We start from the raw sequence: 14,718 nt of genomic DNA, 5'->3' as shown, positions 1-14,718 counted from the left end.
AATGCTACTGTCCTGCGCTCTCTGTCTCGCATAACTTCATATTCGGATGCCACGTCATTCTAGTTTTTCCTTGTAAACTTCGGTTGCAAAGTTTGTTTGTTAGGAGTGGCATGTGTACTATACTGACACGGACTCTGTGGCGAAGGGTAATCCACGCCCTGAGGAATTAATATCCAAATATGAGTTGGGTAAATTGAAATTCGTATGTAAAGTGAGGGAGGGAATTTTCAACGCGCCAAAAAGCTATTGGTTGGATGTGAAGGGCGAAAAGAATGTGTTGGAGTAGTTAAGAGCCATGTTAGCAAAGAATGGTTTGTCAAACATAATAAGGATAAATCTTTTACAAAAAGGGTACTGGTCACAAATCCCTGCCGCCTTGCGCTCTCTGTCACGCCAACCTCCCTGGCGTGACAAGGTGCCGTGTCACGCCGGGCCTTACCATTTTGCAGTACCCCCCGGGATAGTTTGGGGGGGGGGGAAGTGCCCGGCGTGACTCTGTACTGAGTCACGCCAAGGCCTCTGGCGCGACTCAGGACGCTGTCACGCCTTTGGTCTTCAAAACCCAGAACAGCCAAACCTGCAGGGAAACACGCATAATATGACATTTCAAAATATCTGCAAAGAATACAAATTGAAACAAAACTTTAAAACGTACCCCGGGGGAGAAACGATCGGGTCTACCAACCGGCAGGCGCTCCCACATCCACACCTGCAGGAGGTACGCGCATCCACCAAGGTTGGCATGGTCCCCACTACGCCGGCAAGCATCACATAACTGCCGGTACAGCCATGCGAGCGTGGCTGATCCCCAACTGTAAAGGCCGACGTTCTCCCATTCCTCTCCTAGTAGCGGCAAGTACATCCACGATACTGTGTTCCCACTCCCGTCTGGGAACAAGTAGCCTCCAACAAGATGCCACAATCAAGCGCGGGCGTACCTCTCGACGACGTGCTCCGCTGCATCGTGAGGACATTCTGTAAAGTTCTGAGCTAACCAGGCGGAGCTGACGCCTGAAGGTTTCTTGTCCTTCGCGTCCTACGCAGGCTCTGGTGGCCTAGTCCCAACAATCATCTCGACCATGTCTCTCCACCCTGCGGGTTGCTGAAAGTACATCTAGCCCCTATGTGTGGTTTTGGTAATTAATGACAATACCTATGGACTAACAATGGTGTTAAGTTTGTTAGTAGATTGTTCCATAGGTGATGCATGGATGAGAGACATGCATGACCTCTAGGTGAATGGGAAGATTGAAAATATGCATCTAGATAAATGAGCTCTTGGTGATGCTCATAAAAAGAAGAAGAAGCTTGAGTGATGACAATGCCTATGGACTAACAATCATATTGAGAATTGCTATTAGGTTATTCCATAGGAGATGCATAAATGATGAAGAATGGATTCTTTGAGAAATACCATGAGTTCAAAGAATTGCATCAAAAGTAAATGAGCTTTTAGTGATGCTCATGACAAGAAGAATAAGCTCAATAAGATTAGCAACAAGCTTGAAGGCTAAGTTACTTGTGGAGATCAAGTAACTAAAGGTATGACTTGTCAATAGAGCTTTATGGACTAACCCGTGTGCTATGTGTTTAAGAATGAGTGGGGTTAGGTTCTATATGAAGATTGACAATATGCATGAAGGCTAATAAGTTACTTGTGGAGATAAAGTAACTTAAGGTATAAATGTTGTCATTTATGTTTTATGGACTAACCCATGTACTTTGTGCTTGAGAGTGAGTTGGGGTTAGGATCCATAAAAAGGCATAAGTTGAATTGAAATCATATATGCCAAGAGTGAAGAACAAGAGTGGACTCCATATATGAAAAAGTGAATTCATTGAAGATATCGAATACAAAGTGGTTTTCTATGGCAAGACGGTGAAGGGCAAGCAAGACTCGGCTGCGATGGACCATCCGTGGTGAAGGGTAAGCAAATGGCTTGGCGCCGAAGGACCAAGGCGGTGGTGAAGAGCGAGTGAAGGCTTTGCGCCGATGGACCGTGCGAGGCTATGGGAAGCTATGGATGATTCACATCAATCATATGAAGAATCAAGAAGAGATGGAGTGAAGAATATATGGAAGTTGGTAACCCTCAAGGTTTGAAAGAAAAAGAAGCGGTACTTGAAAGTTTTCAAATGCTCAAAGTGGTTCAAACGAGTTTTATCTTTGAATTTGAGTATAGGTATGCCGCACTATTAAGAGGGATGCAACGTGAGCTAATTGTCGCGTCTCAGTGCTCAAGAGTTCCCAACCAAACCCAAAGTGAGAGTTTGTTGTTAAGAGTCCGGAGCGGAAAGTGTGGAAGTGTCCAAAATGGGTTTTGGAGTGTTCCTAATTTGATCCTATATGTTTTAGGTCATGAATTCAGTTGGGATGTGTAGCCCTCTGAATAAGCTTTCCATAGAGTCCAAAATCGTCGAAATCGGACTCCGGAATCAAAAGTTATCGCCGTTTTTCGGAGGTCAGCTGTGCTGTACTCGGAGACTCCGGTGAAGACCGGATTCTCCGGTACCTGGAGTGGCCGGAGACTCCGGTGTAGGCCGGATTTTCCGGTAAGTTACAGAAAAGAGCCCAACGGCTAGTTTTTTGAAGTGGGCTATTTATACCCCACTCACCCCATCCTTTGGGGCTGCTGCAAGGGCACGAAAGAAACACTTTTTAGAGCCAAAAGAACTCCATCCCACTCCATTCTAGTGTGTGATTTGAGAAGAAAAGTGAGTTGGGTTGGGAGATTGGAAGATTGAGTGCAAGTGAGCTAAAATCCAATCTTGAGCACTTGAGTTCTTGACAAGAAGTTCTCGAAGCGTTTGTTACTCTTGGAGGTGAAGCCTCCTAGCCGGCTAGGTGTCGCCGGTGAGCTCCCGTGCTTGTGGTGAGCCGCGGGAAAGTTTGTGAAGGGCTCGATTTCGCCTCCGCAAGGGAAGAAATCAAGAGTGGATCGAGGAAAGCGGTTGAAAGAGACCCGGCTCGTTGGAGCTTCCTCAACGGAGACGTAGGATTCACGATGGTGAATCCGAACTTCGGGAAACAAATCTTGTGTCTCCTCTCTTGTTTCTTTACTTTTGAGTTCTTATTCAAATCTTTGTGCATATTGCTCGATCTACTTGTTTGTGTGTATTTGAGTGTAGGTTCTTCATGAATCTACTTGGAATCATCTCCGGGAACACACGACATCACTTGGTTTGAGCTAGAACTCTCTACTCATTAATTTTATTCAGTTTTGGGCTCAGTTCTGTACAGAACCCGGAGAATCCGGCCTTTACCGGAGTTTCCGGACCTGTACACACCGGAGTATCCGGACTACACCGTATACTCCGGATGAACAGTAATTCCAGGTATATGAACAGTATTTTCAGCCTTTTTCAATTTAAGTTTTATTGCATATCTCTAGCTAGAATTGAGTAATTTTTGTCACCTTAGGATTGTAATTTCCACACTTATTTAAGGTGATTGTGCACTAGTTGAGCCTAGCATATTTAGGTTTTTCTCTTGTGAAAAACTCGTTAGTTTATATTCCGCTGCAAGTTTAGGCCAACGGTAGAAAGGGTTGAATTTTTGTAAAAAACGCCTATTCACCCCCCCCTCTAGGCGACATCATTGTCCTTTCAGTTGCACATTCCCACAAACAGGCTGGCTGTCAACTGGAAGCCCGAGTATCATGGCCACATCCTGGAGAGTGACCGTGAGCTCACCACAAGGGAGATGGAAGGTGTGTGTCTCGGGCCTCCAGCGGTCGACTAGCGCCGTTAAAGCTGCATTGTCGAACATCGGCAATCTGGTCATGACCAACCGGGCTAACGGTAGGAATCCTGCACGCCCAATGTATGGGGCGTACCTCTCATCCCACCTGAGAGGGCTGCGAGTGCGAATACGAAGAGGAGATAGCACCTGAAAGAATTATTGTAACTTCAAAATGTAAGTGACACATGCATCTTACGTAGCACTTAGAAGTAACAAGCAAGCATAAATCGTACCTCGCCGTCATCGACCATAAGGTGTGCTCGGTGCTCCCTGTCGTAAAACGTCTCAAGGAGCGGGTAGTCGGGGTGCGCCATCGCCCTGCAATGTAAGTAGTGAGAGAGTTGTTAGTGAGCGAAAAATAATAATTATGCCAAGTATAAAACATTACATAAAGAACAACTAAACGATAGCGGGTAGTGCACCTCTACCTGTCTGCGATCTACTTTCCCGCTACTAGAATTCCCCCTTTTCCTACGATTAGGATTATTCTTCGGACCCGCCTTGTGTTGTTCCATCCTGTGCCCCAACCGGTGGCATATGGAGCAACGAATTTTAATAGGTGCCTCGTCAAAGTCTCTTGCTCCGTACATATCTTCACCGTAACCTTTGCTGCTATCATCCATCTCATTCCGAAGACGTTTCCTCTTCCTCCTCCCTGCCTTTTGTTTCAATAGCCCACAATCGGGCACATATTCGTCGCCATTGTACTCCAGCCACTGTGAAGCATCAAGTAAAGGCTCGAAGGTGGACTCCCAAGTCTTCAGAGCCATCGTTTTTTAGTACAATGGGGTTAAGTAGTCGGGACTTGTATGGTCTACTCTTCTCGCCCGGCATGCTGTGATAACATGGGAGCACGGGATATGCAGCAATTGTAGGGTCCTGCATGTGCACTGCACTGTGGTTAAGTCGACTCTGTAGATTCTACCGCCGGAGCCCTCACCCCCCACGCATGTCCGAAATGCGGACCTCACGCTGTAAACATAGCTCCTTGGATCAAAGAGCTGAGCTTCATGTGTAGCTGATATCCCCCCTGCGACGTGAGGTGCTTAGCAATGGATTTTCCCCACACCTCACCAGCATCAATACCTGCGCGTGCTCTCTTCCACCGATCGATAAAGTAGTAGTTGCATTTATGAAAGATGTACTCAACGATGGCAGAAACCGGCATTGCACGGATACCTTTAAGGACATTGTTGAATACCTCAGAGATATTTGTTGTCATGATTCCGTACCTACATCCACCCGCATCAAAGGCCTGCGCTCATTTTGACTTATTAGGTATTTCGCTCTTCAACCACTCTGTCGCAAGCTCGTTCAGTATCTTCTCCAATTCTACTAGCTTCTTTTCAAACTGTCTCTCTTCTTTAACCTTGCAAACTACTTTGAGTTTGGCAAATACCTCCTTGCTCTTCTGCCTTCTCCAAATGTTCGCAGCAAAATGACGCATGCACCACCGGTGCACGAGAGGAGGGTAACCTTCCATGTGTTCCCTTGCTGCATTGAGGAGACCTTGGTGCCGATCCGATATCATGCAGACTTGTCGGCTCGCTCCAATTACGTGACGGCGAACCAGGCACATAAACCAAGACCAGCTACTGTTCCGCTCTCCCTCCGTCAACGCAAATGCTAGGGGGATCAACTGATCCTCTGCATCGATGCCAACAGCAATCATCAGTGCGCCCTTGTACTTTCCTGTCAAGAATGTGGCATCGACACTTATCACGGGCCGGCAATGTTTGAAGGCCTCCACGCATTGATTGAAGCACCAAAACACACGTTGCATGACCGATTTAATGATACCGCCATCGCTGACCATCATGCCACCAGTTGATATGAATCACTTCGTCCTGGGATTGATGTGTGCAATTGCATTCAAGATCCTAGGGACCCTCGCGTACGCCTCCTTCCAATCTCCCCAAAGTAATGCCATGGCATGTTGCTTGGCTCTCCATGCCTTGCCGTACAATACCCAGTAATTTGTGAACCCAACTATAGACTCAATTAGAGAGGCCACAGTCGTGTCTGGATCCACCCTAACGATTGGGGCGATGCGTCGACCAAGATAAGTTGTCGTGCACTGGGAGTGCACTTGTTCCGGCCTCGCAGACCCGCAAGTATGAGGCTGTTTTACATTTGTGACCTTCCATCATTGGCTGTCACCTGGGATACGCCGGACCCATACACCCCATCCACAACCTTTCTGGCACTTTAAAGTGTACCTCTCCTTCGCATTCGAACGAACCACGTCGTATGGCCGGTGGTGCCGAACTGAGTAGTCCCTGAACCAAAACTTCACCTCTTCAAGACTATCAAATAACATCCCCTTCTTAACCAACTCCTTCTCACTGTCTTGTTCCTCCTCTATCGACATTAAGCCATTGTCACATAGAGCATTCTTCGTCAACGAAATATCCTCGTAACCAGGCACCTCGGGCATATCCACATGTACCGCCTTGAGTGTCTTTACCTCCTGCTCCGTGTAAATTCCGTCCCACCAAGCTATCTCCTCATTCTCTCCCGCCTCTGCTCCCGCCTCAACACCACCGTGTCATTGCCTAACATGTTCAACTTCTTCTGTCTCATCATCTTCGACATCATCCTCACTGTCGAAGGAAAATGTTTTAGTTTCCTCTGCATTTTCCTGAGCCTCCTCATCCTCAAAATAATCATCATCGAAATCATTACATATAATTGCCAGGTCAAATTTATTTGAACCACCAGCATGTGCCTCCTCAACAGATGCCTGGAGTAACTCTGCAACTGTACCATCCGTGAGTATGGTGGTACCGGCACCCTCTGCGACAATACATGGAATTTCCTAGGTCAATTGCTCAACAGGCTCAACATCCTGGCTAGTTATGCCCGGTACACCATCAACCGATGGCATCGAGCTTCCGCCTACAGCCACATCAACTACCAACTCCGCGCAACAGACTTGAGAACCATTCAAACAATCCTTATACAGCTTCCAATCATTTTCTGACGCCAGCTCCATAACAATATAGTGCACCTTACCACCCCTGCCGGCATCCAACCTTCCCCGAACGGTAACATTACTTCCTTGCGCATCAACATTCAAAACTTCCCTAACCCGAGCAACAATTATATCGAAGCAAGGAGCGTTCCCAAATTTCAACACTTCCTCTCGCATCTTATCGATCTCCCCAGTTCTACTAACCGTGCCACCATAAAAAAACACGGATAATGCGTTCCATCTACACAAACCATCCAAACATTATACGTGTATCATCGCTATAGCACGTTAAAAACCTACACATTAAACATTTCAATTCGACTACATTACATCTCTACAATGCAAAACATCCTCCGCAAGCATACAAATATAAAAACTTACGTTGCTCATATACATTTCGTATATATATACGAATTTCAATTTCCTACGCTCAACCGATTGCATGCAACAAATTCTACACGATAGATATGCGTTGGTATACATACATAGCACGATTTATGACCACCGATCTAAACCGAAACGTTGAAATTTCGTAGATCAATCGAATCAAACTCTAAACCCTAACATTCCAAAAACTAGCAATGCACACCGATTTAACCAGAAAAAATTGAGGGGATTGGAGGAGATACCTTCGTAGCTCTCTTTTCCTTCAAATCCCCTTCAAAACGGGCTCAAATCCGTGGAGAATGGGGTGGGGGAGGGGGAGCCGGCGCTTGGGACCTTCTCCTGCTCGCGGCCGGTTGAGGAAGAAACGGTTCGCGTGCGGGAGAAGAGGGCGGCGCTGGGCTTGTATACTCCTCTGTCACGCCAAAGAGGTTGGCGTGACTGGAGTCGCGCCAGCGTCCTTGGCGTGACAGAGGGGACACAGCCACGCGCCTGTATGGGCCTCTGTCGCGCCATGCGGTCTGGCGCGACTCAGGCTGCCACGTCGGCACGGCCACGTGGCACGGGACGGATCGCCCGCCGACGTGGCACGGGAGTCACGCCAGGCTCTTTGGCGTGACGGAGTGATCAGTCACGCCAAAGCCTGTGGCGCGACAAAAAGGGCCAGTTTCTAAAAATATAAGTCCCGACAGACTATTATTAAAATATTAATTAAAAAAGGCTAAAAAAAATTCGAGGATAGAGCACGTCTTGTGTCAGTTGCGTGGAGACCTGCAACTCCCGGATACTGTGCACCTCTTTCCACTCTCAGATGCTTCTGAGCATGCAAAGAAGCTTCCAGAATCTTCCGCGCCTGCGCCGCAGGCCCCGCCGCGCTTCACTTCTCCTCTACCGTTTCTACACCCGCACGCCGCCTCCGCCTCCGCATCGTGCCGGCGACATCGTCCGATGGAACTCCGCCATCACCGCGCACCTCCGCGCCGGCAGGGTGGGCGCCGCGCGCCGCGTGTTCGACGAAATGCCCGAGCGGAACGTGTTCACGTGGAACTGCATGATCTCGGGCCTCGTCAGGAACCGGATGCTCGCCGACGCGCGCAGGGTGTTCGACGCGATGCCGTTCAGGAACTCCGTCTCGTGGGCCGCGCTGCTGACGGGCTACGCACGGTGCGGGAGGGTCGCCGATGCCAGGGAGCTGTTCGACCGGATGCCTGACCGGAACGTGGTTTCATGGAACGCGATGATGTCGGGCTACGTGCGGAACGGGATGGTCGACAGGGCGCGTGAGCTGTTCGACGTGATGCCGTCGAGGGATGACATTTCGTGGCTGACGATGATCTCCGGGTATATGAAGAGGAAGCGTGTCCGTGAAGCAAGGGAGCTCTTTGACCATGCGCCTTCACCATCAACTTCAGTATGCAATGCTTTGCTGTCAGGTTATGCCGAACATGGTTTCCTAAAAGATGCAGAGGAGCTGTTTGGTCGGATGCATAGACGGGACCTTGTTTCTTGGAATGTCATGATCACAGGCTATACGCGGGCTGGGATGATGGAGGTTGCACAGAGTCTCTTTGATGAGATGCCCGAAAAGGACACGGTATCTTGGACAACCATTGTGCGTGGGTATTTGCAGAATGGAGATGTTGATGCTGCATGGAAGGTGTTCCAGGACATGCCTGATCGTGATGTCCTTGCTTGGAACACGATGATGGGTGGTTTCGTGATGAGTGAGAGGTTGGATGATGCGTTGAGATTGTTCGCGGACATGCCTGATAGGGATCTGGTATCATGGAATACAATCTTGCAGGGCTACATCCAACGAGGGGACATGGATAGTGCAAATACATGGTTTCGGAGAATGCCAGAGAAAAGTGAGACATCATGGAACACGTTGATCTCTGGGTACAAAGATGAAGGAGCACTAAGTTTGCTGTCGGAAATGACTCGAGGAGGATACAGACCAGACCAGGCCACGTGGAGTGTTGTTATTTCTATCTGTTCCTCTCTTGTTGCTCTTGGATGTGGAAGAATGGTGCACGTTTGCACAATCAAAACTGGTTTTGAGCATGATGCTTTGGTGATGAGCTCATTGATATCTATGTACTCCAAATGTGGGCTAATTATTGAAGCTTCCCAAGTTTTCCAGCTGATTTTGCAACGGGATACAGTGACATGGAATGCCATGATTGCGACATATGCTTATCACGGTCTGGCTGCTGAAGCTCTTGAACTCTTTGACAGGATGACCAAAGATGGATTTGGCCCAGATCATGCAACTTTTCTGAGTGTGTTGTCTGCTTGTGCACACAAAGGCTATCTATATGAAGGTTGGCACTATTTTAGAAGTATGCAAGAAGATTGGAATTTGATTCCAAGATCTGATCACTATTCGTGCATGGTTGATCTCTTAGGAAGATCAGGTTTTATACACCAGGCTTATGATTTTACCAGACAAATTCCTTCTGACCTTCAAATAAATGCTTGGGAGACACTGTTTAGCGCATGCAATGCTCATGGGGATATCCAGCTTGGAGAACATATAGCCAAAAATGTCCTTCAGTCTAGACCTTCTGATGGTGGAATGTATACACTCTTGTCAAACATATATGCTGCCAAAGAGATGTGGAGCAGTGCTGCAAGTGTTAGAGGTCTTATGAAAGAGCGGGGGTTGAAAAAGGAGACTGGGTGTAGTTGGATTGAGCTGAAGGGGGATGTTGTTTCCTTCTCATCGAATGATAATGCACATCATCTGATTGAGCAGATATGCCGAGAAGTTGATACTATTTCTGTCTTGATAGAAGAGGCAAGTTGAACTGCGGCATCCTTTTATCGATCATCCTTTGGTATAGTTATCAAAAGGATTTCAGATGGTGTCTTCGAGATCATTCACAACCTTCATGGCCTCAAACATTGATGTATGGTAGAAGCCAGGAATGCCCAATTGAAAGTCCTTGAAAGAATTACAGGGTTCTGCCATGCTGGTCTGCTGGAGCTCAGTTGATTCTTTTGTGGAGATTCCTTCAAGATCGTAATCAAGAAATTCAAATCAACATAATGTGACATCCTTTGAAACCTCGGTGGGTGGCCATGGCTGAGGAAATAAGGCAAAGTGAGGTACTACCGTACTAGACAGTTAAACTGTCAATAAACAGCCCTTTCAATTTTCTTTCCAGCTAACAGTTATTTGAAGCTGCCACGTGCAAAATACTAAAATTATATCTCAATGTGATGAAGATTTTTAACATATGCAGGGTAGGGGAAAAGTCTACTTATGAACCAATAGCAGCATGTTCACACGATACATGTAATGATGTAACTGTCATAACAGACAAGAAATTCCCCACCACAGCAACTGGTGACCACACAGTAAGGCCCCACAAACAGATTGCTACTCCAATTTTCCTTTAATATCAGCACACATTCTTCTCCTTCTCTCATCCCCTTTCCCTCTCCCCACCCCAGTCCCCACACACATATCCATCCACCCCAGGCTTCAATGGCCATGGCAACCAGTTATGGCTCCATAGCCAACCCTCCAGTTACCTCCAAAACCCCCCTTCCCAACAAACTAGTGCACTGTCCCAAACAAGCTATATCTTTTGTTCTTTGTTCACTCTTTATTTTTATAATTTTTCATTCCTTTTCTTGATTTTTTTTAAGGTTGCAAATTGGATATCTGCTAGAATCAGCAATGGCAAGGACACCGGAGGTATGTTCACTTTGGCAAACAGAAATTCGAGAATTGGGTTCCAAGTTCGTGCTGTCACTGGAGACCAGGGCTCTCGCAGTGTGTCTGATGAAAAGTTCCCAAGTGATTACACGGAACTTCTAGTGCAGGTAATTCATGGGTGAACTTATTCTTGAATATTGCTATTTTTGCGAGGTGTGCTTGATCCTGTGATGCAATGCCAGCTTTGCAAGTATGTGATTTTTTTTCGAGAACTCAACGGGGGATAGGGTCTCCATCTGAACTTGCTGTTTATAACTTGTGGCTCAAGTATGTGAACTTCACTTAATTTTGCCACTGTATCAAGATGAACTCACGCTTCAAATGAACGAAGGACAAAACCTTTGTCTGTCAGTTGTGGAATGATTAACATATTAGTGATGCCATGTACATTTTGGTCAAAATTTTCTGAGATCTTTTTGTTTAAAGTTGGCTACTTTGCTTTTATTGTATTTGGCTAGATCATCACAGCAGCAACCAGCAAGGTGTCATGCATGTTACATTTTAGATGCTTTTAGATGCAGATTTTTTTGGCATATTTTTTGAACTATTCCATTCTCTGTTTCTATCCCTAGATAGTTAGAAACGTAACATATGAAGGGGCTGGACTGTGAAATTTAATACCCAACTATCCAACACTGTACTGAAACTGGAAACTGTAGTTTGAATAGTGCCCACAGACATATCAAACGAGTGACAAAATTTAAGTCAGCAATGTCGGTACTTGGTAGCATCTTTTCTGATGTGCCTACATGGGAGAGAAGCCTGACAGCATGTTGGATGCTACCTTTTGATTATAAATTACATAAATCTCATTTGCATTAATCATACCTTTGATATGACAGCATTTATTTGTACTTTTGGTCATGCTTATTGTGAGAAGAAACAGATAGTTGGATGGCCTGACTAATGGGGTCTGTAGTGATTTCAGGCTAAAGAAGCTGCTGAATCAGCTCTTAAGGATGGAAAGCAGCTACTGGTCAGCCTGAATCTTATCGTCAAATTGGCTTCATTTTTCTTATTTTTCGTGTTGAGAGAATGTGATGTAATATATTACAGGAAATTGAGTTCCCTACAGCTGGACTACAAACTGTACCAGGTTCTACATAGATGACCTTTTTGTATACTTACCTTGCTATAAGTTCTACTTCAGGTTAAAATGCTCTAGTTTTCTTCTATTCTTGGTTTTAGGTGATGGTGAAGGTGGAAATGAGATGACTGGAAGCTTGCTTCTCATTAGAGAGTTTTGTGATCGCTTTGTACCTGCAGAGAAAACTACTCAAACCAGAATTGTATGTCCATCTCAGAATTTTCTAGTCATCAGTATGTATATCTACTGACTGAACTTGTGAATGATTATTGCCTCATATAGAAATACTGAAATAGCAAGAAGCAGAGTTATGCATGGTTTCTCTTTGGCAATTTTTCCGAGGGATTAGTACAAACAGGTGTACTTATTATGCTCTTTTTTTATCTACTGAAAACTCCTGGTTGATTCTATTGTTCCTATCTCACATGTTTCAGTTCTTTCCTGAGGCAAATGAGGTTTCCTTTGCAAGACAGTCAGCCTTTGAAGGATGTTCATTGAAGCTAGATTATCTAACTAAACCATCCTTATTTGAAGATTTTGGTTTTACAACAAAGGTCAAAATGGCAGACCGTGTGAGACCGGAAGATGAGACATTCCTTGTGGCTTATCCCTATTTCAATGTCAATGGTTTGCATTGCCTTTTCACTTAAATTTGAGCTACCCTCCATTAGTACTGTTCTATGAAACTTGATCCTAGCTCTTTAGTAATATGATGGTGATGTGTTACAGAAATGCTTGTGGTTGAAGAGCTTTACAAGGAAGCAGTTTTTGGCACCAACCGGAAACTAATAATATTCAATGGAGAACTAGATCGAATAAGAAGTGGTTGTATCCTTCTTCTGTATTTATGGACATTCTCTTCTATATTAGTTTTATCTTTTGTTAAATAAGTTAATTATAATGATGCTTGCTGCCTTTGTGAACTAGGTTGTCCTACATAACCTATTATGGTAACATTTTGCAATGAAAAGCACGTTTCTCCATAGAAAAATCTTGTGCTGACTACACTTAAAAATGTATGCTTTATCACTTTTTTCTTATGTTACTCTACTTCCTTGACAAGCAAAGACTATCCATCATTCTTCTACCCAAAACTAGCAGAGCTTTCCAAAACATTTCTCCCAAAGCTGGAGACAGTTTACTATATTCACAATTTCAAGGGACTCAAAGGGGGAACACTTTTCAGGTTTGCATTCTGATCCTGTGCTTGTTTCATATGCTTTATGTCTTTATACACAGAATTTTGTTAATATCATTCTGAGATTAGTCAAAATCACTAATAATAAATTGTTAATTCTGGTAGCATTCAAAACTTTATTATGAACGGCCTCACCTGTCATACTTCACAGAGGATCCTACTTATGCTGCTAACTGCAATTCAGACTAAACTAAATATCTTTTTTGTAAACTAAGACTAAACGTCTTATATATTATGCCGAACATTCTTATCTGGCAGGTGTTACCCTGGACCTTGGAAGGTCCTGAGAAAAGCATCATCCGGTAGCTACATCTGCTTGCATCAACAAGAGGAAATGCCGTCATTGAAGGAAGTGGCCCTTGACATTCTTCCTTCTGCCTAGCTAGGATCTTTCAAGAGTTACATCTCAATAAAAAAAATTAACAAAAAAAAAGGCATCAACTGTTATCTGCACTTTTTTTTTTTGCTCCATGCGTCCATTGCTCCGTTTCTTCAACTGCTTTGGTTTACACTTCGCACCCAACGAGTGGATGTTGCTGAACGCTGAGCATTTCTCCTCCTTTTAGAAGATTTGTGGTCAGAAGCGCAGGGTATGGGCTCAAAGCGCAATTGTCTGATGAGGTTTCACAGTTGTGCTTTTGTACTTACTACTATGAGTTTTGTTTTTGTGGATTTCTGCATCTTTCAGTTAGTCGTGTACTTACTATAGATTCAACTTGTCAAACAGCATTGTAATAGACTAATAGGTGCCTCGTGATCCTGTTTTTAGCACCTATTATAAATTTATAATGTCCAAAACAGGGTTACAAAGCAACCGTCCATGTGCGATTATTCAACACCTAGAACTTGAAGCCTGGCAAGTGTTACCTGCAGAGGGCATCCAATATATGTATGCTTGCTGCCTTCGTTAACCAGGTTGTCCTGCATAACCTATTATGGTAACATTTTGCAACGAAAAGCACTTTTCTCCATAGAAAAATCTTGTGCTGACTACACTTAAAAATGTATGCTTGTGAACCCTAATTAGTAATCACTTTTTTCTTATGTTACTCTACTTCCTTGACAAGCAAAGACTATCCATCGTTCTTCTACCCAAAACTAGCAGAGCTTTCCAAAACATTCTCCCAGAGCTGTAGCAATGCTCAACATATTTCCGAATTTCTCCGGGTTTAGAGTGCATTGCTGTGGCGTATCGATGGCATCAACCTACCATCAGCTAACACACGGTTGAATTCAATCTACTTTAGTTTTCTCTTTTGTGTGCATATTAGAGACATTAGGTGTTGTTTAGTGTTAACATCTTTATTATTTGATCTTCTGTAGTTTCTCATCCTCTTCGTTTTGAACAAGGGGTGTCTTTCGTTGTAAAAACTCTTTTCTTCTTTAGCGAAAGGTAGAGTTTTTGCTTTCTTTTTTTAAAAAAAGAATTCGATCTACTTAATTCCCTTTTGTGTGTTGTGTTCATTCTTGCTTTTTGATGTAACAGGACGAGTGTACTCGATCTGTCTTTGCAGCAAATGAATTTTCTTTATGCACCATCGATCGATCTAGGGTGAATTAAGTAGTTTTTACGGTCTTGATGTTCATCTTGGGTAAAAAGCATAGC

General features: G+C 44.7%; 1 protein-coding gene across 5 annotated transcripts; it reads left to right on the top strand.

Annotated features, from left to right (window-relative positions):
• Positions 1-7,873: 7,873 nt before the first annotated feature.
• LOC133918294 (protein LPA3) lies at positions 7,874-13,867 on the top strand. 5 transcript variants are annotated; one of them, XM_062362105.1, is made up of 10 exons: positions 9,948-10,211; positions 10,349-10,463; positions 10,758-10,934; positions 11,756-11,803; positions 11,884-11,923; positions 12,016-12,116; positions 12,349-12,541; positions 12,644-12,742; positions 12,983-13,100; positions 13,371-13,867. In XM_062362105.1, exons 3-10 carry the CDS (start codon positions 10,809-10,811, stop codon positions 13,492-13,494), a joined length of 849 nt encoding a protein of 282 aa, XP_062218089.1. In that variant the 5' UTR covers positions 9,948-10,211; positions 10,349-10,463; positions 10,758-10,808; the 3' UTR covers positions 13,495-13,867. The 5 variants fall into 5 exon arrangements, 4 of the variants coding, with proteins under 4 accessions (XP_062218088.1, XP_062218089.1, XP_062218087.1 ...); XM_062362104.1 differs by lacking the exon at positions 10,349-10,463 and having other exon boundaries at positions 9,945-10,211; XM_062362103.1 differs by lacking the exons at positions 9,948-10,211; positions 10,349-10,463 and adding an exon at positions 10,495-10,635.
• Positions 13,868-14,718: the final 851 nt, after the last annotated feature.

This window comes from Phragmites australis, chromosome 5 (genome assembly GCF_958298935.1).
Source record: "Phragmites australis chromosome 5, lpPhrAust1.1, whole genome shotgun sequence".
NCBI lineage: Eukaryota > Viridiplantae > Streptophyta > Magnoliopsida > Poales > Poaceae > Phragmites > Phragmites australis.
Note: the sequence above shows the minus strand (reverse complement) of the source record. Positions and strands in the feature narration are given on the sequence as shown.

Bases quoted from the DNA above. Each gene is read 5' to 3' on its own strand.
- LOC133918294 (XM_062362102.1), top strand. From the start codon at position 10,594: ATGGCCATGGCAACCAGTTATGGCTCCATAGCCAACCCTCCAGTTACC. The intron at 10,935-11,755 runs GTAATTCATGGG...TAGTGATTTCAG, and splicing joins ACACGGAACTTCTAGTGCAG to GCTAAAGAAGCTGCTGAATC. The intron at 12,542-12,643 runs GTTTGCATTGCC...GATGTGTTACAG, and splicing joins TCCCTATTTCAATGTCAATG to AAATGCTTGTGGTTGAAGAG.